The sequence below is a fragment of the Phlebotomus papatasi genome, chromosome 2, assembly GCF_024763615.1.
Source record: "Phlebotomus papatasi isolate M1 chromosome 2, Ppap_2.1, whole genome shotgun sequence".
NCBI classification, from domain to species: Eukaryota; Metazoa; Arthropoda; class Insecta; order Diptera; family Psychodidae; genus Phlebotomus; species Phlebotomus papatasi.
In genome coordinates, this window is record NC_077223.1 from 94,682,606 (window position 1) to 94,709,295 (window position 26,690).

General features: G+C 34.1%; 1 protein-coding gene across 1 annotated transcript in view; it reads right to left on the bottom strand.

Annotated features, from left to right (window-relative positions):
* LOC129802472 (roundabout homolog 2-like) overlaps positions 1-26,690 on the bottom strand; it is a 103,962-nt gene that overhangs the window by 31,514 nt on the left and 45,758 nt on the right. The window contains exons 3-8 of the mRNA XM_055848339.1: positions 15,227-15,380; positions 14,860-14,990; positions 11,003-11,143; positions 10,795-10,926; positions 3,340-4,274; positions 3,109-3,231 (exon numbers count right to left, since the gene is read on the bottom strand). Coding sequence (XP_055704314.1) covers positions 3,109-3,231; positions 3,340-4,274; positions 10,795-10,926; positions 11,003-11,143; positions 14,860-14,990; positions 15,227-15,380 — 1,616 coding nt within the window. The remainder of the gene's footprint in view (positions 1-3,108; positions 3,232-3,339; positions 4,275-10,794; positions 10,927-11,002; positions 11,144-14,859; positions 14,991-15,226; positions 15,381-26,690) is intronic.

Sequence of the window (26,690 nt, forward strand, 5' to 3'; positions counted from 1 at the left end):
TTCACGCTTATTTTACGCTTTAAATTTAAAAAAAATTTCAGAAGTTTTATGTTTATCTGATATATAAAAAGCTTAATATTTCATATAACTTGAAAATAATAAGAAAACAAATATTTACAGGATTTTTGATGTGTCCAAAAATATCCGTATTATGTTCCGAAAAGCATCTTGTCCAGAAATGCCACACGTTACCCTATGGTCTAACTCCAGCGCCTGGCAAGTTGGCCTTTTTATATGGAGCTATTTGAAGCCAATTCTTAAATTGATCTGGAACTCAGCTCACAGTACTCCAAGGAAAAAATTTATTTAAACAAAAATTTAGTATATTTATCCCTCCATACGGAAAGGTATTTCATAATACGGAAAAACTTCTCACTTTTTAAATATTTAAATCAACGATCACGAGTGCAGAAAAATTCCCATACGCATTTGCATGTGAAAGTAAGAAATTGGCTTCAACTTTGAAGGCCACTCGCCGGGGACTAGGTCTAACTGGTCGAACTTTATAAGGTCTATTATTACATTATTCATAATGCAAATCAGTGAAAATTTCAAAGAAGTTGACTATGAATTCCACCGGCCGAATTGAGAAATAGACCGATATGAGGGCATTTTACCTTTATGCATCATTTTAGTAACTAAAATAATTGAGGATTAAAAAAAAATATAAGGTGGTGCCATTACCTTATTTAATGACACCCTAGGTAAATTGCTAATTTAGGGACATTAGAGCAGATTTGGCCAGGAGTAGAATATGATAGTTTAGTTTTATAGTTTACCTAAGAAAGAATATTAATCAAACTACTATTTATCCAGGTTAATTAACACCCTCTCTATTCAATGAAATATTTATTAGTTTGATTCAAACATGTTTTTTACAAATAATAGGCAAAGGCAAATTTCATTTCCTGGTTAATTCTGTGCTAGTCTCTTCTATTGCTCGAACTCGAACTCACAGAGAGAGCAGTTAATAATACTTTTTTTTTAACTTCTGATGGGACTGGAGCACAAACGATAAGAGATATTGACTTTTGATCTTCGGTGACCCCCTACTCGTGAACATTATCTCCAGACGTTTTTTTCTTTTTCTTTCCAATTTCCAATCTTCTTTTCCTCCTAACCCCTCCAAAACCGTATTTTTTCGGTTTATTCCGCAATAATTCGAAATTTATAAATTACGTAAAATTTCTTAATTCTTAGATTATTTTTTATTTTTGTATATGTTTTGGTGAGAGTAAAAGTGAATTTTTCGTTCATAGACATCTATGACCGAAAAATATTTCAATATCGAATTTTCAAAGGTCAAAGTCCAACCACTTTGGAAGGCCTATTACTCAACCGTTTTACTTAAATTTGGATTTTTTGAAAGACTTTATAATTGCTTAAGAATCTGTCAAGAGTTGAGCTTTGGACAAAGGAAACACGGATTTTGACCTGGACTTATCCTCCTTTACACAAAGTTTGTGTAGTAATAAAGGAGGATAAGTCCAGGTCAAAATCCGTGTTTCCTTTGTCCAACTTTAATATTATTAACCCGACTCCAACGGACATATTCGATAATAAATGGGTAAAGTACGGATAATTGCTTTATCATTCTTGACTAAGGTAAAGTGCCCTCGAGTCGACCGGTTCATCGAATCGACCAGTGGGTCAATTTTTGAATGTTTGATGTTGGATTTCTATAAAATTGTCACTGATTCGTATTTATTTAAGGAATAATTGACCTATTAATGATGGATCATACGCCAAATATTTGTGCAAATATAAATAAATTGAATAAATAACTCTACCGGTCGAAGTGAGGAAACGGTCAACTTGAGGACACTTTACCTTATATTTCAATTTGTTTTGTCCGGAAGCTTCAAGCTTGTAACATGTCTAAATGGCAAACGATAAAAGATATTGGCTTCCGGTCGTCGATGACCCCTCCCCCCATAAGTTAATAGGTATTATCTAGGACAGTATTATCATCACTATTACCTATCTAGATATTATATCTTTATATATCTTTTCTAAATATTTTATCTTACAAAACCATATTTTTTTTTACTTCCGAAACAGCTCCTGAAATTTTTTGATTTCCAAAAACTATATTGCCAATCACCTCAAATCTGTTATTCCAAGAGCATGACATTTCCTATGTTTCCCATATGTTTCTAGCGTGGCAAAAAATCTTTTGAGTTTATTAGTTGTTTTCTGTCAATGTAAAATGAATTAGCAAAAAATACTAATACAAAATAAAAGCCAATTTAATAGTGAAGACGCAACCGAAAACCCCAAATTGACAACTTACGTAGTTTTGAAGATACCTCGTGAAATGTGTACGAAAACAGGAAAATATTTACACTAAAACCGGTCGCATTTTTCGGAGCTAATGTCTCCCCCCTGTTATTCAATTATATTTGAAGGTTGCTTCAAAGTACGTGATGGAAACATCCAAAATTGTTGACTCTATTAAGCCAGTTGCAATCTTGAATCGATTTTTTGAAAATTTATAAACCATTTGAAATCCGTATTAAAGTGATATGAACCCAAAAACAATATGAAAAGATAATTTACGAAGAGCTTTATCTTGTGAATTCGACTATTCCCGAAAGCTCGGATGCTTTGCCATCACGTTTTTTAGTATATTACAGTTTTTAGATATTGCAAATTTCGTATTATTTTCCATTTAGGATGTTTACCCATTAGACATACGGTGCAACATCTTTACTTTAATTTTTGATTTGATTCCTTTTGTAATTAATTTAATGAACCTTTTAAACTGGTCAAGATGAGGTCAAAGTCTTTTGATCCTCCTCATACTAATATGCTTGCCTCCGGTGTTCAACCAGTTTGTCTTGTTCGTGATCAGTCTTGCTCATAAATAACCAAAGGGCTGATGATGTATCTACCCTATACCCATTGAGGGGGAATTGTGTTGAGAAAGCCCACGGGGAATAGTCATTGAATATCTTGTGCAAAAAGTATCAGTCAATTCAATTGCAAGACCACGTGTTTGGTGATTCTATTGTGGGTAAACCCCTTTGGAATTTAATATGCAACTTGTATGGTTGTGCAGGGGCAAATTCCGTAAGATGCTGTTATACATCAGTCAGAAACACTCACCTCCCAGGAGAGTCGTACACTCGTGGAATCAGTGGCATTCGCCTCCAGTAATTCAACCACATTGCCAGACGACAAAATTGCCTGCGCCTCACTCAGTCCAATGTCCTCTTCAGCATTGAGAGCCTGGGAAGTAGGGCATAAATCAAAGGGCATCGATATAAATCACTCTGGTATCTGCAGAAAGAATCTCTTCTCCCATGCACATAGTAACTCCTAAAGGAAATTACTCACCTTTCCACCCACAACAATTGGATCAGACATGGGACTTGGTGGTGAGAGACCATGGTAGTTCTCAGATCGTACAATGAAGACATAAGTAGCACCCAAGGTTAGAGAATATTGAGTATATGTCGTGTCCGGATGACGCTGAACAAGTGGAATCCAACCTTTGCTAATATTACTGCTGAACATCTCAACAGTATAACCCTGAATCTCGGAAGCTCCAGTCTTCCCACCCGGAATCCATGATATCGTTACGGATTCGTCAGTCACATTAACAATGAGAGGTTTGCTGGGTGCAGCAGGAAACGTGGCAGATTCAGGTGCCCGGAAGAACTTGATATTCGGATTTGTTGGTTGCTCTAACCTCAGGAATCCACTCCACGTGGACTTTCCATTGCGACTACTGGCCACACATGTATACAACCCTTGATCCTCATTTCTACTCAAGTCTGAAATCGTAAGCGTTCCCGACTCTGTCATATTGATCTTATGAGACGTTACCACGGGAATACCGTCACGATACCACGAAACTACCGGCGTAGGGACACCACTCGACCGACAAACTAACACAGCCACAGATTTAACCGGAAGAGTCTGATTTACAGGACCTTGAATAATAATCGGTGGTGGATTGTCCTCTACTGAGTTCACAATGAGCTTTGCTCTGGCAGTGATAGATCCCACACTATTCAAAGCACTACAAATCACAATAATCCCATTGTCTGTTCTTTTAGTCTGAGGAAGGGTCAGGACACTGACACCTTCTGCCGTGAATGTTGTCTCAAAGCGATCTAAACGTGATCCCGGGAAAATAAGGGATCGATTGCCCTCTATCGACCAAAACATTGTGGGCTGAGGTATTCCGGTTGCACGACACTCAAAAGATGCCGAAGCTGGAACATCTACTGATTGTGCCGTAGGACGAGCCGTAAAAACTGGAGGAGCTGAAAATTGTAACAATTTCTAAGCTTCAAAAAAATCTTTTCCTAAATATCGCTGTTGAGATTTATCCCTTTACATTGTCCCTTCCATTTGTAACTGATCAGGAAAACCTAAGATCTCAAAACCTGTTTCAGTATTTTTTGTTAAACTGTGCCTTAATTGAGTTAATTCGTATAATAATCAAAAATTTTGTCATATCAACAATTTTAAATAAACTGAAACCCTATTCCACCATTTAGAGATACTTAAATAAATGTAAAATTAAAACAAATATTATATTTTAAAAATATTAATATTTTTAATGATGATTCTGTACGACAAAAAGCATCTTAAATCTCATTTTAACAAAATTAATTCAATGAAACTGAAAAAGTTCAATGAAGGAAAAATAAATTAAAAATTGTAGTGTATAAAAATTGCTATTCTAACTTTTGTTTTAATATTAATATTAATAATAATATTGATATGGGAACAAATGCCAATAAATTTTAATTTAATTTAATTCTTGTATTATTATTTATATTACCATTATTTGATTAGTGCAATTTATTGCCTCTTGAATTTTCTATCAGCGAAAATGTGTAAATTTGGCAGTTTCACAAAAAATATGCTTTTTCATGTGCAAAAAAGAATCAACAAAGCTCCAGGAATGTTGCCCAAAATAAAATAATTAATTTTTTTAAATGAAATATCGACAGAGTAAATACGTTCAAAGTTAATTAGCGGCATATTTGCTCAATGAAATGTCTAAAGTTTAAATATTCTTGTTTAAATTGACAAAAAGATTCTGACATTAAAATATTGAAAGGATTAAAAATAAGGTAAAGTGCCCTCGAGTCGACCGGTTCCGCGACTCGACCAGTTGTCAATATTTGAATGTTTTAATGGTGAATTTCCATAAAATAGTCACTGATTCGTATTTATTTATGGAATAATTGACCTATTAATATTAGATCATACGCCAAATATTAGTGTAAATATAAATAAATTGCATAAATAACTCTACCGGTCGAATTGAGGAACAGGTCGACTTGAGGGCACTTTACGTTATTAAAAATCAATATTTTTGATTTTTTTACACTATTATTAAAAATTATTTTGCTGAGTATTTGATTTTGATTTGAATGTTAATATCGGATTCAAAAAAACAAGTAAACTAAAAAAAACTTGTATTTGAACGAAATATATCCTCTATCAAACACACAAAATAGATTTTTAAGGGCAGGTTTCGTTTTCAAGAGATCCTTGGTGAAAATACCTTAACCCTTTAAGGACAATTGGAACACCGGTGTCCCATAAAGAAAATAATTTTTCCTGACTGCCTAAAGTAATTTTTTTCCTTATGTTTGTACGTAATAGCAAAGTAGAAGATTGAAGGAATTTAGGATATTTTTTGCAAGTCTCCAGCTATTTGCTATTATAGTAAATTTTTAAGCTAAAAAATGAAGAATTTTTAAATTCTCATAATGAAAATTAATTTTAATTATTTTTCATACTTTCAATTTTTTAAGCAAAACCGTTTTTGGTAAAAGAAACTACAATTACTAGATGTAGTTCGGTCAGTTTTGGTTGATGAAAATAAAACACGGGTTTTGACCTGGTTAGGATTTATTCCTTTCTTCTCTTTACGACGTTTCGGAGATTGTTGTCCCCTAAGGGGACACTACAATTAATAGATGTCCCCTAAGAGTCGTAAAGAGAAGAAAGGAATAAATCCTAACCAGGTCAAAACCCGTGTTTTATTCTCAGAAACTACAATAGTCAAACATAATATTTTTCATTAGAGTGAAAATTATCATTCATTGGTATTGTCAAAAAAATTACTTAAATTTTTGGGCTATTTTTGTCCATATCGTCCATAGAGACGAAAAATACACCAAATCAGACTTCCTTGGATTTTCTAAAGTTAGATGTAAGACCTTTTACTGATTTTGTTTATCGGTTTCATTTTAATTATTGATTTTCGGTCCGCGAAAACTGTCTCGTCACTAAAGGGTTAAAATATGCAAAATTATTTTTTAACACGTATGAGTCTACAATGCATCAGAAGTTGGTTTTATGAACTTTATTATTTCTAGATAATAGGGGAAAGCAGGGAACCACCGAAGACGAGGTAGCACCGAACACTGCGATTTTTCTATTAGATATTAGGCTTCAGAGAACGAGACCTGTGTGAATTCAGAGAGACTGAAGAAGTGTTCGTTATAGTTCAAGTAGGGAAAAGCACTCTCCCTTTGAACGTTCATGCCGTCAAATAATGTGAATTTTCTTTTAGTTTTCCTAAAACACTAAAACACATAAACTAAAACACATTTCTATTAAATATTTGTTACCTTATTATCAATTATTGATAATTACGTGGTAATAATGTGTAAGTTTCTTAGGAAAAGTAAAAGAAATTCATATTATACGAAGGCGTGAATGTTCGAAAAAAGATACTTTCCCCTACAAAGAAAAAAATATTTTGTAAAAATGTTCGTAAATGTTTGAGAATTCCTATGGGAGAGTTACGAAATGCTCGTGAATCGTATAACCCACAAACAAGTTCGTAAAAGTTTGTACTTAAACATTGTTCGTAAAATAATCATTTGACGGACATTTTTGTACTTTTACAAAAATTTGTTCGTAAATGTTCGTAAAGACACAAAAAATGTTAGTAAAATTTTATCATTTGTTTGCAAATGTTCGTAAAATGTTCGACAGGAAAACATACATTTACGAACAAATGACAAAATTTTACTAACATTTTCTTGTGTGTTTACGAACATTTACGAACAAATGTTTGTAAAAGTACAAAAAATGCTCGTCATGTGATCATGTTACGAAGAATGTTTGTGAAAAAAGTACAAACTTTTACGAACATTTTTACAAAATATATTTTTCTGTGTAGTTGAGAAACAAAAATCACTGTTCGGTGCTACGGTATATTCGGTGATGCCCCAGTTTCCCCTAATCGGCCTTTAAAAAAGAAGTAGGTCGATTCAGTTGGATCGGATATATGGTACAAGTATCAAAAAACTACAAAAACGGTTTTGTCCATCTTTCAGGCGTAAAAAAACAAAATGAAATCAATATAATAAATATTCACAGAACCTAGGGACAAAAGAAAGTTTAAAGTTGTTGCACAGCATAATATTGTTTTTAAAAAAATACCATAAGCATTGAAAACAAAATCATATGTATCTCTATTCTGTCTTTACAATTTACGAGATACTTACAAACAGAGGGAAGTATGGTAACTTTGAATTTGGGCACCTTTAAATTACTTTGGGCTTTTTCTACTATTTTTAAATGAAACTGACCCTTACCATCAATAATTTAAAAATAATCATAATTTAAAAATAGGAGCAAGAGACCTTGTATCAAAGATACCCCTCTTCCCTTAACTGAACTTACATTTTATTGAATAATTTGCGATAAAAAGAAAGAAGACATAATTTGCATAAAAAAGAAATAGTTTTTTGCAAGTTTATATTATTATATAAAAGACTTCCATATTGCATAATTGCGTCTACACACTAGAGGACTTTATGTCCATATTGAAGAGTTTTTCCTACCCAAGCTTAGGAAATGTGTTTCAAAATGGACATAAATTTCTCTAGTGTGTAGAGGTCATAATATTGCAAAAATGGCGGAATATCTTTTATTTTGTGTTTTTGTATTTAACAAATAAGATACTATAAAAAAAGTAAATTACAAAACCATCAGTTTCATTTGAATTACCTTACGTTTTACGAAGTTTAACTTAAAAATCCGAATAGAAAGATAAGATTTTCAATGCAGAGATAAAGTTTCTGGTAACACTGTGCAACAAAATGAAACTTTTTTTCTTGGGATGGAAAATAATGAATAGTTTCTTGTTCCTTGGTATGTCCTGAACATTTCTCCCGAAGAAACTTGTGGTCCATCACGTCAAGTTTCTGAGATATCTTAAGAAAAAGATCTTTAAGAAATTTTTCGAAATATTTGAAAAAAGTTATTTATAATCAATAACGGTACATCCTAGGATGTTGGTGTCAAAAGATAACTCAAGGATATGTAGAGGAGGATTCAAGGACATTTTTCCTGGAACATCGCATATCCCTATCCCTTCATTTTTTAGATTTGTTTCATAAACTCCTAAATATCCTCCAAATCCATGAAAAGGATTCGTGGGACGACTTCAATCCTTTACAAAAATAGTCTCCTGAATATCATAGGGTCGTAAAATATACCGTTATCCAGAAATTACGTATTTGAATGACTTATGAACCACAGAATTTTCTCTCAAAAGTTCATTATTTTATTTCATATCTTATACAAATAAATTATAATGTCTCATAAGTTTAATTTTCTTTGTAATCCACCATCCAGCACATTTATACCAAAAGAGAATCAAGATTCTTGCTTTTGTCCCATTTTTTGTAAGGTACAGCGAATCGATAGTATTTTTCTCCGTGTTCATCTGATTCTGTTGATTTTTGTCTTAAAAAACATCAAAGTGACAATACAGGAAGTGAATTTTCAGTGATATATTCATATCCACTTTTTTAAATGCTGAAATTATTTTTTCGCACAAGATTTTCGGCAATTTCTGTCCTGGTGCCTCCCAAACAATTGTAAATTACATTTTTGACCGATTCTAACGCAATTTTTTCATCTGGCAGCAAATAATTTGTGAAAGTCGAATCCTTTTCCAACTTTCGGATGTCAAGACCCCTGAAAACACCTTCTTCCATTTTTGCGATGCCAAGTTTTGGAGAAACTTCCCTCAAACGTTTGAAAGCCGCTTGCTCGTGATTTAGGGATTTTATAAAATTCTTTACAATTTCCAATTTTATGTGTAATGGTGGTAACAGAATTTTGTCCTTTTTGTGAGACCTTTAATGTGCGCCCTTACTCATCAATTCGGTCAAAAAACACAGAAGATACGATGTTTCGAATTTCGTAAACTTCGACCCCTCATATCTGCGGTTCTATTGAAACCACAGCGAACCCACGCCACTTTTTGGAAACGTCATAGACTAGACTACAACATTCTAAAATTTGATTAACTTACACAAGGGAATTTACACAAAGAAAAATGAGTTTGAATGTTGATGAATTTAGACGGTATCGTAGCGCCACCTGTGGTGATTTTTTGAACTTTCATCTGAAAGTGCTTATCGAGACGAAAGTAAAACACCAAAATTCAGGTCAAAATGTTAATTAGAACCGGAGATATAAGCCGGTAAATATTCAAACTTTGACCCCTTATAGCTCGGGTCAGGGGTTATCGATCGGCTTTTTTTTGTTTGATAAGCATAATCTGCGGCTACAACATACTAATATTTCCGCCCGATGCACAAACTAATTTTTGAGTTATTTGATTTAGAAAATTGAAAAATTTCATTTTGATAATAGCGCCACTAGCGGTAGTTTTATGAACTTGCAATGTTAGAAAGAGAAGTGGCATTTCACGAGAGCTTTCCAAAACGCACTTACTTTTTAAATTCTGACAATTAGAACCGGAGTTATGGCCATTTCAATAATTTTTTTGGACCCTTATAGCTCGGGTCAGGGGGGTCGGGGGACCTTAAGTTTGGTATTGATCAAAAGATCTAAGGCCTAGCTAAAACATATTAAAATTTGAGCGCGATCGATGCCATATTGAGGTCTTATTGGCTTATAGTGCATGTTGTTAAGGCATGAAATAAAATAATGAATTTTTGAGAGAAAATTCTGTGGTTCATAAGTCATTCAAATACGTAATTTCTGGATAACGGTATATTTTACGACCCTATGATATTCAGGAGACTATTTTTGTAAAGGATTGAAGTCGTCCCACGAATCCTTTTCATGGATTTGGAGGATATTTAGGAGTTTATGAAACAAATCTAAAAAATGAAGGGATAGGGATATGCGATGTTCCAGGAAAAATGTCCTTGAATTCTCCTCTACACATCCTTGAGTTATCTTTTGACACCAACATCCTAGGATGTACCGTTATTGATTATAAATAACTTTTCTCAAATATTTCAAAAAATTTCTTAAAGATTTTTTACTTAAGATATCTCAGAAACTTGACGTGATGGACCACAAGTTTCTTCGGGAGAAATGTTCAGGACATACCAAGGAACAAGAAACTACTCATTATTTTCCATCCCATTTTTGGCTGTTGCACAGTGTAATTGAGAATTTTTCATATCATCCTTGAGCACAAATAATGATTTTTGTTAAACTGTAGAACTTTTCATATAGAACAACAAATCAATTTTCATTTTTATTTATCTCGAAGAGATTATTGCAATAATTATTGAAACAAATTGACTGAAAACAATAGCTTTAGACGAAGACTGTAACTATTCTTCATAAATCAAGATATGAAACCCATGTACAATAGCTTAGGGACTGAATTACTATTTTTACTGTATATATATGGAAGTATTTGCAATCTTTGCGGTGCTTATCATGAGAAAACCCCATTTCAACTTGCAAATCATCAATTATCTCAGAAAGGGAAATCTGAGAAAGAGAAAATCTCACACCAAAAGCACTACTTACAATGAACTGTGAGTGTTCCGGTGGCCGTTATCGAACCCACAGCATTATCAGCTTCACAGCTGTATTCGCCTTCATCATTCACCGTCACCCTTTCCAGACGTAGACTCCTATCCTCCAAGATGTGCACCCGATCTGAGGGAGAGTGGATGATGGGAATCAATTAGTGGGGCTGTCGTGATAAAGCAAAGTCAATCGTATCGTATTTTACCGAGTGGCATATTTCCACCAGACGCCGAACGACGCCAAAGGACATCTGGCATGGGGTCCCCACCGACCCGACACTGAAATGTCACCGCCGACCCCTCGACAACGACTTGACTTGTAGGTCCTCGGATCAGGAACGGTTTCACTTTTTACCAGAAGGACGAAACAAATGACAAAGAGTGGTAAGTTTTATCAATAATCAAATGACGTTGATTGTATGTTTATGCCAAAAGGAAAAGAACCAGAAGAGGAATAAAATATTGTTAGCACATCGTATCGCTCCTCCCATGCTCAACTCCAATATGCTACAAATTGAACTTTTTTGGGGGTGATTATATTCATAAACCCACCAATCCATCAGGATTTATTTTTTCTTTTTTTTAATTAACATAACGAAAAAAATTTGACCACGAGTTGACATTGTTATTGGAAGAGTACCGCACATCAAAAGGCTCTCGATATGCTGAAACATTTTAATGAACTCAACTCTACAAAACTCAATTGAAGCTATTTCCCATGTGATACTAATAATAACGAGGAATCAAATTAAATGCAACTATGACGGGGATTTCACGAGAGAATTTCTGTAATTGAGTTTTTCGTTAATTAAATTGACATTATTGGCATTTCATGCAATTTTCGCAGATAACCTGTAAAAAAAAAACACGAGAGGTAATGTATTTTTTATGATTATTTTCTTCTGTATTTTGCAACCTTTACGGCTTCTCCTCTTATCCCTTAAAATCGGTTATCAATTAGTATTGGAATATTTATTCAAACGCTATATAATTAGATGTTATGAAAATATATAGAATATTGAATGATATGTGAAATTGGTTTCTAAAGTTTTTTAACTGGTTTTCGACAATTTTATTTATAAAACCAGTAGGGGAAGACTTTCAAGCTTCGCACACACTCTGGCTTCAAACTTCATATTTTTTAATAAATCTGACCCATCTATGGCAATACATTTTAAATTGGATGTTTGGACTGGCGTGGTTAATATATGATTGAAGATTTTCCGGTGATCGCCAGTGGGAATGGAGTCACCTCAAGATTAAAAACACTTTTTTAATCTTCCCCAGAGCTTTCGGTCCGGCCACTGACGAAGGTCCATGTCCAGACCGAAAGCTCTTTGGAAGATTAAAAAAGTGTTTTTAATCTTGAGGTGACTTCATTCCCACTGGCGATCACCGGAAAATCTTCAATCATAAATAGTTACAAGATATATTATATATTTTTCCGAAAAAATTAGGTCAGATTAATTAAAGGAATATAGGAAAAATATTAATTATTTGATACCATACATTTTCATTGTGATAAAACATAATCTAATGCAGCGCCTATGCCTACAAAAACTCTGGGAGTATGGAAGAAGCATGCACACCACGGGGAAGGCGCTCCTGGGTGGCCTACATATGGACTTAGCGGATTCTTCCGCCACGGAATGCAACAGCAATATAACATGATAACATTGTAACAAAGTATTCCGATGCGATTAATAATAATTTGATACCAGAGTATGTGCGAAGCCTCAAAGCCTTCCCCGATCTTACAGAAACTACTTTAAAAACCAGCAATATTTTATCTTTTTCATATTGAAAATTTTCAAAACTAATTTCGAATTGTCTCATTCTAGGTATCCTTCTGGAATTTTTCTTCTGGAATCCTTAGGAATTTTTAGGCTTTTTTGAATCCGCATCTTCAGCGCCCCAAATGAATTTGTCCCTATATAACCCGACGCAGAAATTACAACTAACCGATCCAGTTCGACCAAACAAAAATTTTAAAATTTGAAAATTTACCTGATCTTGTACAATAAGTGACAATAGATTGTTTTGTCATTGAAGTTGGGTAGCTTTGAAATCGAGGTTTTATCTTCAATTTTTAAATACAATTCAGGTTTATCATAAAGTAATTTAGCTTTGCAATTGGTTTGTGGAGCTAAATTATATCATGATAAAGTCTAATAGCATTTAAAAATAAGAGAGAAATTCTAATTTAAAAGCTGCCCTAATTCAAAGATGCCCCATTTCCTCCGACTATGCGAAAATACCATTCTTTTACTAATATTTTTAAGAAAACCTTGAAAAAGTCACTTATACAGCAAAGAGAGCTTTTGAAGATCATTAGTATAAATTTTTCGAGATAAAACCAGATTCTGAAAGTACACTAAATTCTCTATCTAATTCTGTCAAAATCGAAAACCCGAAAAATCCACAAAATGTCACTCATTTCCCCGAAGTATCCTAACTAATCTCCTGTTTAAACAAAAAAACGTTTTGTAAATCAAACCTTGACTATAATGTATACTATATCGAACTTTGGGTTGTAGGTATGATTCCTTCTAATTACACCAATTTCATTTCAATCTTAGCATTACATCATTACAAATCTATATAAAAACATTAATCTATATTCTTGTTATATAAATTTAACACAGACGTAGATTAGCGAGTTCAAAATGTACGACCAACTTTTATTTTTAATTTTGGATGTATTTTTATTTTATCTAATTTGTCCTATTTATGATTCATTTTAAAAGTTCAAATACTGATAAGTTTTGAAAAAAAAAACAAAAATAAAAAAGTGATCCTTAAAAAACATAAAAATATTACTTACTTTATTCATTTTAGAAAAATTGTTTTTAGGCAGTGAAATATTCCATATTGGTGAGTTTGAATGAGTATTTTAAATTGGCGAGAAAATAGTACAAATTTTATCAAAAATTAAGGTCGAGGAAACACCTCTTAATTCCATTTTTATTGACAGTTTCGTCAAAATATAATAAATTATTTAATGAATCTAGGAGAGACTGGGGCAGTAGTAAACATGGAGTAGCACGAAACACTGATATTTATGTGTACACTATTTGGACATATGTATGTCAACTATTTCTTCAGTGGACAAAGATCCCTGTTTTATCTATCAATTCAAAGCTTAATATCTATTTTAAAAAAAATACCACGTGTTTACTTCTACCCCAAGTTTCCCTAATAAAATTCAAGTAAATATATGCTTTTTTTAATCTACTTTTTCTTATAGAGATACTGGAAGAATGCGCTGAGAAATCCGAAAAAGTTAAAATAACATTCCGGAAATGTTTATTTTACCTTGCAGTATTGATCCGAAATCGGTGTAAATATTACCCTTTTTAGGTGTATTAGGGGTTAATGTTAACCTTTTTCATGTTAATTTTACCCTTAAAAAGGCGTAAAATAACATTAAAAAATGTTGATATATTTATACACCTAAAAAGTGTTAAAGTTATGAGGAAAAAAAGTTAATCGCACCCTCTTTTTTTCAGTGTGCCAATAGATGTTCTCTTCATCCTATCACCATAATCTATACTTCATGGTTCGTTCATAACTTTCATAACTTCGTATTCCCAAGAATATTTCCAAGAATATTTTAACTTGATCATACTAGAAACTATACAGTTCAGTTTTTAATATCACCTGAAGACCTAAGAACTACGCTCAATTCTTGATGTTACAAATCAAGGAAAGTGTCTGAAATCAGCAATGTAACCTGTGAACCCATGCTATTAACTCTACAATAAATATTCCACTCTTTTTATTTCAATATCAGCCCATTTATCATGAAATATTACCTAGCCATGCACTTGTCCTCTCAAGAACCTAACCGTAAGGTAACATATCCCACATATGCATTGGAGGAGCGATATTCAAAATGCCCCGCAATTTCCAGTGAAAAGCAAAATTTTTCCTGTCGTGCCAAACACACTTTTCGAGCATTTTCCCTGTCCTCCTCCTTCCGGAGGGACGATGTGAATTGACAAAAGGAAAAAAAAGCTCAATGGCTTCATGAGGACGTTATTTACATAAAAGTTATGAATACCATGAACTTTTAATAGTGCCGCAGTCGACTCCCTTGTGCCGGCCGCATTCTTCGCCACGCATTGGTACTGTCCCTCGTCCGTCTGTCGAACATCCTGAATGGCCAAGTTTCCTCCGTCGACAATGCGAATCCTGAAGTGATATGGTAAAAGGAACGATTTTTTTTGGGTGTGCATGGTCAGAGAAAATTTCTTTTTTCTCTATTCTTTTTTTTTTTTGCTTTCATGCTGTCTTTGTTAAACACCCACCCACCCATTCGTGACAAAGTGCCACGACATTCATTTAAACTTTTGTGGAAAGTTTGTCGCTTTTTGCTTGTCTTCCCACACCCCAGTTTCACTGCCGGCACACAAGGAAGTTGAACAAACCTCTTGGAATTCTCCAACTCAAGTTTCTGTCCATTCTTGCGCCAATCAACTCTTGGCTCTGGAGTCCCCTTTGGCGGTCCACATTCGATGAGTGCTGTGTCACCTTGCGCTACTCGTGTATTTTGTGGCTCCAAGCGGAAATCCTCGCGAAGGACTGATGGTAAAAGAAGAAATTGTATTGCATTAGAAAATGTCTCTGAGGCACGACAGAAATTAATTTTAAAATTCTTCTGAGTTCTCCCTGGAACCATGTTTCTGAGTGCAAGTTGGAAAAGCCACAATTATGACTTTTTGCACTAAACTGCTAAATTTCATAAAAGATATTCTTTGTTAGAGTCATACGGTCTTAAAGTTTGTCCGTAAATTATTGCTCTTGACCGGTTGAATTAAGAGTATCTGCCACTAAAGAAATAGCGGGAAAAATTTCAGGCTTCTTTTGACCCATTAAATTTTAATTTTATTCATTGAATGCATTGGGACACTTGATATATTTTGTTCAGCCAAAAAAAAAATCTTTTCTTCCCAGAGCTGTCTATGCACGCACCTAATATATTCAACATTAAATAATTTTCTTTTACAAAAATCTTTTTACACTCACTCGAAAATGTTAGGCTTTTTCGGGACTTCGTCTCGATTGGGAACAAGAATGATTGATGTCTTTCCTGGGTACATAGATAACTGAGTTTAGATATATTTTTTGTTAATCTCTCTCGAACTCTTCCCGTGTTCATTAAAATTTATTCTTCTTTCAAAATAAAAGATTCAAATTGTTATCCAGAAGTTTTGATTCTTGATGTTGGTGATGTGGGTCTTCTTCAGTGGGTCAATTTAGAACCTTTTAAATATTTGGAAAAACGTCTAACATTTGATAATTGCAATGCCCGATTTACTAATCATCTCTTGGATAAACTTTTCAGCCTAGAAATAGGGAGCATCTGTGAGCAAGATAAGGACAAGCGGAACCCGCAGTGTCAAAAAATCTTCCAGTAGGACTTGTTCAAAGAAGTCAAGCTACATATAGAGACCATTACGAGTAGGGGAGACTGGGGCAAAATTTGTCAAAACGAAAATTTCAATATTCACTATTTTCTAGAATAAAAGAGACTAAAGCTTGAAATTTTTATTATAGATAGCCTTCATGAACCTTCTTAAACTTACAAAGTTTCAAGGGATTCAAGGAAGGATTATGTAAAATAAAAAATATTGAAATTTTAAGCCATATTTTTGGAATATTTGACAAAGTTGTAGAGGAATAAATTTCCTATAAAAATATGTCTATTTGATATTTTTAACATTTGCGAAAGTAAAACGTCACAAATTATCCGAAGACTGACAAAATTTGCCCCAGCAATTTTGGGAATTTATAAGAATTTATAAGAATATTAAACGTTTAAGTTTTCTCAGAGTTCGTGAAAGAATTAAATATGCGTTTTGACAAGTTTTGCCCCAGTCTCCTCTACAATAGAAAAATATCATTAAAAAGTTTAAAAACCTCTGACTCACACTCGAACTGGAAAATCTTCGAAAACTTTTTTCTCACGATCCTTTAATGAATCTGTTCTATTTTTTTGAGAAATGTGTAACTTATGACTGGCTATTGAAATGTAGGCTATTAGTTTTCTCAATAATGAACTGGCGCAAATGATTTTAGAGAGGTGTCTCCGGTGATTGCCAGTGAAAAGTTAGTCACCCTAAGATGAAAAACACTTTTTTGGTTTTTCCAAAGCTTTCGATCTTGTGTAGGCTATTAGTTCAGATTAATTAAAGGAAAGGAGTGTATGCAAAGCCTGAGAGCGTTCCCTACTAAAAACACATTCAAATAAAATCTAAAGATAATTTTCATATGAAATGATTTTCCTCAAACGTCCCATTTAATCCGAGAAATCTGAGAATGCATCCCAAAAGTATTAGAAAATCTATCGTTAGTGGTTCGTTTCTGAAATAACAATTTCTAGATTTTGCTATAGAATCCCCCCAAAAGTGTGTCTCGACCAACATAGAAAGTCTTAAAGACTTTCTCTTTATATGACAATTTTTCCAATATTAAGGTATTTTCCGTGACTTTTTCCTCATTGATGACTCGTATATTTAATTGATATCATTTTCTGTGAAATCAACCCAAAAAAATAATGAATGTTCTGCTCCTCTTGTGGAAGAACATTGACAACCCGGATTTCATGGGTATTAAAGAAGTTAATTCAAGAGGTATTTAGTATTTTTAAGTGAATAAAATTTTTCATCTTGTAAAGTAAAATATTACGTTGATGATTCCTTTTTGTACTTAAGGATAGAATCATATTGACAGTAAAATGCTCACCGTCAAAGCCTCACCGTATTTCGTTAATTTACTCATTTTCATTGCAATTCTTGCGCAAATTCTCAATTACCGTATTACCTTATCTCATACTCGGTGGCATTAGGTGATAAATTCGATAAACGGTGAGCAAAAAACTGTACGAAAAACTGTAGCAAAAAAATCCTACAGTTTTTTTTTTGCTCACCGTTTATCGTATTTTCATTTTATTTCTTCAATTTTCTTACATTATTTCCACCTAATGCCACGTAATACGCTAATTGAGAAATGAGAATTTGTGTAAGAATTGCAATAAAAATGCGTAAATTAACGAAACGCGGTGAGGCTTTGACGGTGACGGTGAGCATTTTACTGTCAATGTGATTCTGCCCTAATTGTTCATAGTAAACCTGTGTAGATTTATAAATCACCATTTTATCTTCACAAATTACGTAGAAATAATACAATCGATCGACTTTCAAATTATAATTAAATTACCAGTTCACAACCAATTTGAAACTAATTTAAACTTCTATTGAATCCAAAGTCTTTCATATGAATCTAAATTTGTCACAATCGGATGAGAAATATACCCCAGAGAGCTGTGAACAGCATGTTGTACCGAATAATCTTTGAAATAATATCTAAATACTTTTTTCTAAAACATTTTCAAGATTTTTCACAGATCCCCTGAATCCATGCCAAGTCATCTTAGGGCCTAAATAGACTCAGGCTGATGATTCTCAAGAATTCGCCTGCAAATTTTGTCAGTAGATATTTATCCCAAACTATCATACACTCAGGAGTTTAGGATCATCGATTAGAGGTCCTTTGTATAAATTTACAAAATACACTCGAAGATCAGCCTCTGAGCCTCTTTAGGTCACAAAGCAGTTATAAGCAAGTAGGGTAGACGCTGGTAATACCAAAACGCTCCTAATATCGATCAAGCGATGCTTGTAATATCGATTTCTCTTCCAATTGATAGGGTCGGAGGAACGTCTGTTCGACAGGGAACCCCTATTGACACTTTTGTCGAAATGTTGAAAATTATTTAATGTATGTAGTAAAATATAAGTAATATAACGTTTTTTCTGTAATATACCTTTTACTAAACAGAGATGTTCAAATTTAGTATTCCAAATGGTACAGAGGCGGGTGTCAATAGGTGCTGACACGAGTTCTTAAAGTGTCAATAGACGTTCCTTTCACCCTAGATAGAAAATAAAATTTTTTCTACATGAACTTTAATTATTATACGATTGTTTAATTATTTCATGTTTCACGATGTCAAATAAAAAATTTCACGATTTTTCCAGTAATATTTGCACAATAAAAGTGATTTTTAAAAATGTTCGCACAAAATTACAATAAGTAGCCATTCCAAAAATTCACTTTGTTGCCATTTGTCTTAAGCAAACACAGTCAGTTTTGTAAGGGAATTGAACAGTTTGTGGGCTTCTTATCGATACAATTGGTAGGGGAGACCGGGGCAAAATTAGCCACGTATAGTATTAGATAGTGGTATCTTGCCTTCGAAAATATTGAGAAACCACTCTTTATTCTAAATGTATACTTCCCTTACTATTCATTGAGATATTTATCAGCCTTATACAAACATTTTTTATACAAGTTATACGCAATCAAAAATTTCATTTGGTGGCTAATGTACCCCGGTCTCCCCTATAGACATTGAGAACCAATTAAGGATTGAAGCTTACATGTGAAGATTTCACAGGTTAGTACTGTTAGTTGAGCGTAATAAGAGATTTTCTGCAATCGATAATCTCAAATTCTGATGTATGGAATATCGATCGCATTTTTCTTCTGCAAAAACATGGCCCTTGAGGATGTCAGGAATGGACTTAGCATTAGAGAGGTAGCTCGGATATACAATGTACCGTACGGAACACTGTATGGGAAGTTGAAGGGAACCAGTCTGGAAGAAAGACCTATCGGCGCTTCTGCAGTCCTTTCAAGAGATCACGAGGAATCGCTGGAAGCTTGGGTCCTTTCACGGGCTAATATGGATCACCCAATTACCAAAAATCAACTTCTCGACACTGTGCAAATGTTGTGCAGGAAGTTGAAAATTCCAAACAATTTTGTGGTGTATTAAATTATTTTGATTGTTTCCTTTAGAAATTAAAGCTAAGTATTTGAATTATCTATTTCTTTATTTTATCGGCAAATATAAAATACATATTCACTTTCCCTGATGGTACGTGTAAAATCTATTTTTTCCTTGACCGATATTACAAGCATTAACTGATCGATAATACCATCACCTGATCGATATTACATGCAAATGCACTTCGAAAAGTTTTTCGTGTTTTAAACTAGGGTAAGTGTGCCAAATTTCGGCATAGTTGCATGCAAGCGTCAAAGTCTCAAGTTTGCAATATAACATTTTAAATTCAAATTGATTTTTTTTATTCTTTCTTCTTAAAGAGTGTTTCTTGGAACCTTGTAAAGAGTTTACCGTCTTTATTTACTCTAAAATCATTCTTAATACATTTTAAAATGAATAAAAATATAGACATAGCTTTGGTGCCCTATTTCGGCCACCTTCATTCTCATAGTTTCTTGCCCTTAGGGAATTCTTCCAATGTCTTTTTCACGTCATCTCGTTTGTCGAAGCTACATCTTTCGTTATTCTTTTGCATTGTATAATCTCTAAAGTACGTAAAATCTAAAAGTTCATGGAAATTCAAGAAACAAAAAAGGTGGCCGAAATTGCAAGCTGGCCGGAATTTGGCACACTTACCCTACTCCAAAATAAATATATCAAGAATGTGAGTGGTCGATATTGTAGAGGACATTTTCAAGATTGACTATAATAAGTTTTCACTTCAAAAATACGGATATATATATGGTTTTTGTCTGTTAAAGTTGATCATTTTCTTAACTGATCGATAATACCAACATCTACCCTAATTTAGGCTGTTTTTCAAACCGCATAAGTTATAGGAGTATTAGGCCGAAGTAATTATGTTATCATTTTAAATTAAAAAAAAAAACTCTGAAATTTACAACACGCAACGAGGCTTCTAAACAGGAAGCAGTTGATGTTAGTTTTAATTAAACATTCCCCCGTGTAGGTATTATGATGTTTTATTGATTTGACTATATGACGTTCTATGAAAGAAGCAAAGTGATTTTACAACCTTTATTATGTCAATCAACTCTGATTCATTTTTTTGTAAAATCACTAACCATGTACTATCGTATCTACATCACACATCAAGTGTGTATGCTTGTCAGGTATCCTTATACGAACTCACGTAGAAGTCAACTGAAGCGTGAAAGAGGTTGCTTTAGTTTGCCAAGTGATCCAAATCCGAAAGTCAAAAGAAAATTACATTCAGCACACTAACGGACTAATCAGAACTTTTCGTATTTTACTATCTTTCAAACGAGTTTTTTTTATTATAGCACCAATATCCATTCATAGAGCAAAATCAATAGAGTATTTCGAAATAAAATGGCCAATTAGAGAACTTTACCCTTTTCCGTTCTTCAAATCCGCAAAATAGTTTCTCCTATCCTTACTTTTTTTGTCAATGTCAATTTTCTTCATGTTGTAAGTGAGGATGAATGAGGGATTGAGAAGGAAAAGACGAGACATTTAATTGGAAATTTATTCAAATGTGAATTAAGCCTTGAAAAAACTGTTTTGCGATTCGATGTCCTTAGTTTAGCATAATACACCGTACAATGGTGAAAACATCCCCTAAACGATTTCACTCTCTCTCTCTTCTTTGGCAATTTGCATATCTCGGGGATGTATTATCGATGCAGAGGACGTCGCATGAGGCACACACACGAAATTATTAACTATAGAGCATGAAGGAAGGAGTTTGGTGGACGAGGCGTCTTGCCATAGAGAATGTCCTCACAATAGACACGACAAAACTATAAAGTTTCCTCCAGGGGTAGCGAATATTTTGTCACCCTCCGCTTTACATGGAATATCGAAAAATCATCCTGGTAATCTCTACATGCGTGCCATTGTGACGGGAATTTATGCATGATATATCGCCAAATATAAAAGGGACAGATAATCCTAACCGGCTTATGTAGGTGAGATTCTTAACGTGAGCTAACTCGGAGTGCATGCAAATTCGATTTAGAGCTGAAGTTGGGAGACGCCATTCAGTTATCTTGAATAAAATTCGTGAAATTATACAAATTTTGTATTTAAACCAAAATATCAAGGATTTGGATGAACTGACAGAAAAGTGATATATGGGTGAAATGTAGACCAGAATGTTCTCTATAATTTCCCCATAGAACATGATCTCATCGATTACTCAGAAGCCAAGATAAGCGAGGTTTTTTGTTTCTTAACTCGTTTTTTCATCCAGAGTTCCCCAAGTAGTCATTTGTTGAACTTCAACTATATCAAAAAATTGTTGTATTTTGCGGGACTTTCCATTTAAACCCCTATTTTAAGTGTCTTGGTGGAGTAGAGGCAGTCAAATTGGCATCTGAGTCATTTCAAAGCGTTATTATGGGAAAAATCAATTTTTTCACACTTAAACGGCAAAATCGGAGTGATAGCGTAGTCTGAGCGGAAAATGATGTATGGACGAAATGTAGAGACAAATGTGCTCTACAATTATGTTGAAGTAATCATCAAAATCGGTTCAGCGACAGTCGAGATAATTGAGGTTATGTGATATTGAAATTGGTTTTTCGACTGTGGCGCCCCTGGTGTTGGTCCCACGAAGTTCAAATATTTTAGAAAGTTGTAGTATTTGGTGAGATCTTTCGTTTAAGCCCTCACTCATTAAAATCGGTCACATAGAACCGGAGATATGATTTTTTGAATTTTGTGAACTTTGACCCCTCATATCTCCGGTTCTGTTTTAACCACAGCACACATTTGCACCATTTTGGAAACGTCCTAGACTGGACTACAACATACTAAAATTTCATTAACTTGCACAATGCCGTTTTTGAGGAAAGTGACTTTGAATTTCGATGAATTTTGACGCTATCACAGCGCCACCTGTGGTGACTTTTTGAACTTCCATCTGAAAGTGCTCATCGAGACGAAACCAAAAAGGTAAAATTTAGGTCGCTATGTTAATTATAACCGGAGATAGAGGCCGGTCAATGTTCGAACTTTGACCCCTCATAGCTCCGGTCGGGGGTTATGGATCGACTTAAGGTTTTTTTTGTTTGATAGGTATAATCAACGGCTACAACATACTAAAATTTTAGCCCGATGCACAATGGAATTTTTGAGTTATTTAACTTATAAGATTTAAAAATTTTCTTTTTAATAATAGCGCCCCTAGCGGTGGTTTTATGAACTTGCGATGTTAGAAGAGGAAGTGGCATTTCACGAGAGCTTTCCAAAAAGCCCTGATTTTTTAAATTCTGACAATTAGAACCGGAGTTATGGCCATTTTAAGAAATTTTTTTTGGACCCTTATAGCTCGGGTCAGGGGGGTCGGGGGACCTTAAGTTTGGTATTGATGGAAAGCTCTAAGGCCCAGCTATAACATACTAAAATTTGAGTCCGCTGAATGCCATAGGGGCGGAGCTATTGAGAAAACAAAAAAAGGGGGGTCTTCAAAATGGCGGAAGGAGGGGTGGGGGGTGGGGGGTCAATGCACCAAGTTGCAATTTTCACCCGATATATAACCTTTGCCGAAAACCGCAAGTCGATATCTTTTTTAGTTTAGGAGCTATTAAGCTCCAAAGAGCGGCCGGCCGGCCGGCCGGCCGGCCGGCCAGCCGGCCGGCCGGGAACGTAAAATAGCCACATATATATTCGTGATCAGGAAGTGCTGAAACACATTTTGGCCAAGTTTGAGGTCGATCGGACGACATGAAATTTTGTTAGGATTATAGTAGGTGAGATTGTTAAGAATCTCACCTAATAGAGGTACAGGGGTAGATAGAGGACTTAACTACAAAACACTATTTAATTGCCCTCATGTTCAAACTTTATCAAAATTGAGCCTCAATTGACGTAAGGGATAAGCCTATGCATTTTAACTCAAGGAACAAAAAAATCTCTCCTCATATTTCATTAAGATGCAATAATTCAGGATAAAATATTTTGACGGTCGTCACAGTCCATTTAATTCTGATTGAAATACTTCTAGCACAGAGATAATATGTAAAAGTGAACCCTTGTGGGTGCTTCTATATCTTCATTAACCATCATCTCCTACTACACAATAAAATTTGCATTCATTTTGAACGACTTTACTGGTGTTCAAGGGTGAAACAAGATAACAGAGTGAAAGTGATATTTTTCCGGTTTTCACCATCGTAATTTTCAAATGAGTGCAATTTTTGTAAGTTGATGATTCACGAAAGCTTAGAGACTTCTTCTAATGAACTGCTTGAATACCGTAGAGTCAGGTAACTTTGACCTCCGGTGGTAATGTGCTAGACAGACCTACGGCTTAAGCCAAAAGAAGACGTAATAATTAAAATCCTGAATTTACTACATTCCCATCAATTTCTCAGATTTCCCACTAAGACGTCTCTCGGCTTAAGCTGTAAGTATGTTTAGGGAATAACTTTGAAACCCTGCTGTTCGTACGCTTTTCTTTGATTCTAGCATTTGAAGGCGGTATTCACCAATCGATAAAAACATAAAGAAAAAAGTTTATTCCAATCGGTGAAGACCATTCTTAAGTGCTAGAATTAAAGAAAAGCTTACAAGCAGGAGGGTAGCAAAGTCACCCCTGAAGTGCGAAGTCATCCTCATCTACGGTAAGTTAATAGAAGCAGCAAACATTCTATTTGTTAATTCGTTTGAGACTTTGTCTTCTCTCACCATTTGGAGAAAATGTAGTAATTTAAGAAGTAAAACTAGAATGATAAAACTAGATTATTTTAGATCAGAAATAGAGGGCGGTAACTCTCAATCCTAACGTTCCGACTATCAATATCCTGGGTTCATTTATGTAATTCTCTTCGGGATTTCCATTTGGTTCAAAGGTTGAATGTATCGAACGGGATCGGGAATCTTCGTTTTTTTTCTATTTTGTTTTTTACACTTTTGTTTTTCCCAGTTTGTCTTTGGAAATCTTGTCTTTCATACATTTTGAACAATTATCGGAAATTTTGTCTGTCTCACATTTTGCACAAGTGTATATTATAACTTTCCAAAAAACTTCCCTTTTCTCAGAAAATTTCCCTTTGCCCCCAAAGACGATACTGATAACTTCCCAAAACACAGAAAATTTCCCTTTGCCTCAAAGGACGAAACTAAATATTTCATAAAACCCAAAAAATTTGCCTTTGCCCTGAAAGACGAAACTAAAAACTTATAAAAAACCAATGTGATTTCATTATTTCATTTAATAAAATATACTTGTTTTAAATATGTGAAAGACAAGATTTCCAAAAGCAAAGTTTCCAAAAAACAAAAATTACCGAAGACAAAGGTTCCAAAGACAAACTGGGAAAAACAAACGTGTAAAAAACAAAAGGAAAAAAAACGAAGATTCCGCAAACCGTATCAAACTATGCATTCTTTAGGATAAATGCCTTTAGGCAGACTAGTTTCACTTTTTAAAATTGCAGATAATCTAGGCACGGTATAAGATTCAAATTATAAACATTGGAACAGTCACGATGAATGCATCTTTCGAAGAATTTCTGTTCAATACCGATGAAGTAGAAAGTGAACGAAAAGCTAGACCATTCTTATTTTTTCAGCCTTATTCTTAACGATATTTGAAGGATTTATGTCGTTTCAATCAGACATCAACAATACTCCACCCTCGAAATGTTTCTCAATGAAGAAAGTTTATTATATACAAAACCAGCTTCAATGTAGTGACAGCTTTTAGTTTGTACACAGTGCTAATTATCCAACTTTAAGTACAACTGTTATTGATCTTCGAAAAGCGACTCTTGACTAGGATCTTTAGTTCGGTAATGAAAGGCACCAACTAATTGGATACCGTCGTTGCGGGTGACTTTGCACTCGGGGGGTGACTTTGCACTCTGCTGTTCGTGAGACTTTCAACAATTCTAGCACTTATTGATAGTCTTCGCCGATCCGGTCTACCATGTCAAAGTATATAGGGATATGTTAAGTACCAAGTAAGGTACAATGATCCTCAAAAGGATTCTTGTAGTTTCAGTAATATTCAATGAAATCCTAGTATAGGTATTTTGTCAAAAAACGACTCTGCGAAAAAGTTATCTGAAGACCCAATTCCAAAATCGATTTCAGAGAAGTAATTTGCCCAATTCTATTCTAAATTTATCTGGCTAGAATAATCCACTTCGATTTTGTTCATTATTTTTATTAAAATACTTTATTTTCACTATAATTTTCCTAAGAACGCATGATTTATATTATAAAATTGCATGCAATGGGCTGTCTTAGGCTTTATTATAGAAGTATTTGGCTAAAAATTATCCAGTTTTTTGGGAATGTAAGATAAAATGACCGAGATCTACAAGATGGTGTGGTCGCCATCTTGATTTGACGCTTCTGTCCGCCATTTTGAATTTTGAATTTTTGTCAAAACAAAAATTTCATCCGATTGAGCTGAAATTTTAGTATGTTCTAGCTGATGTCAAGGCCTTTTCGGAACATATATAAAATCCGACTTAGGTCAAGCCATTATCTGGATACTGGAGCTCAAGTTCAAATTTTTGGCATTTGCATAAATACAATACTACAGAGAGCTTCTTTTAGCGAAACCATCACAATAAAAGGCAGTACTATCGTTAGGCGATGAGATCTAAATAACAAACAAAAAGAAAAATTATTTTTCTCTTTATAACAGCATATTATTTGGAGATCTGAAAAACTTATTTTGCAAATATGAAAAAATAAAAAATAAATAAATACATGCACTTTTCATTTTTTTTTTAATTATGTAAGAGTAAATAAATATATAAAATAAAAGCCTCAAGCATTTTTAATAGTTACTGAGGCATTTCGTTTAGGTTTTAAAATTCAGGATTAGAAAATAAAGGTCGCCAAAATATGAATATTTCAAAATTTTAAAGTTTGAGCCTCTGTATCTAGGTGAATACTTGACATAGACTAAAACATAGATGCGTTCTGAAAAGGCCTTGATATCAGCTGCAACATACTAAAATTTCAACCCAATCGGACCAGTTTTAGGTTTTGACAGTTATTCAAAATGGCGGACAGAAATGTCAAATCAAAATGGC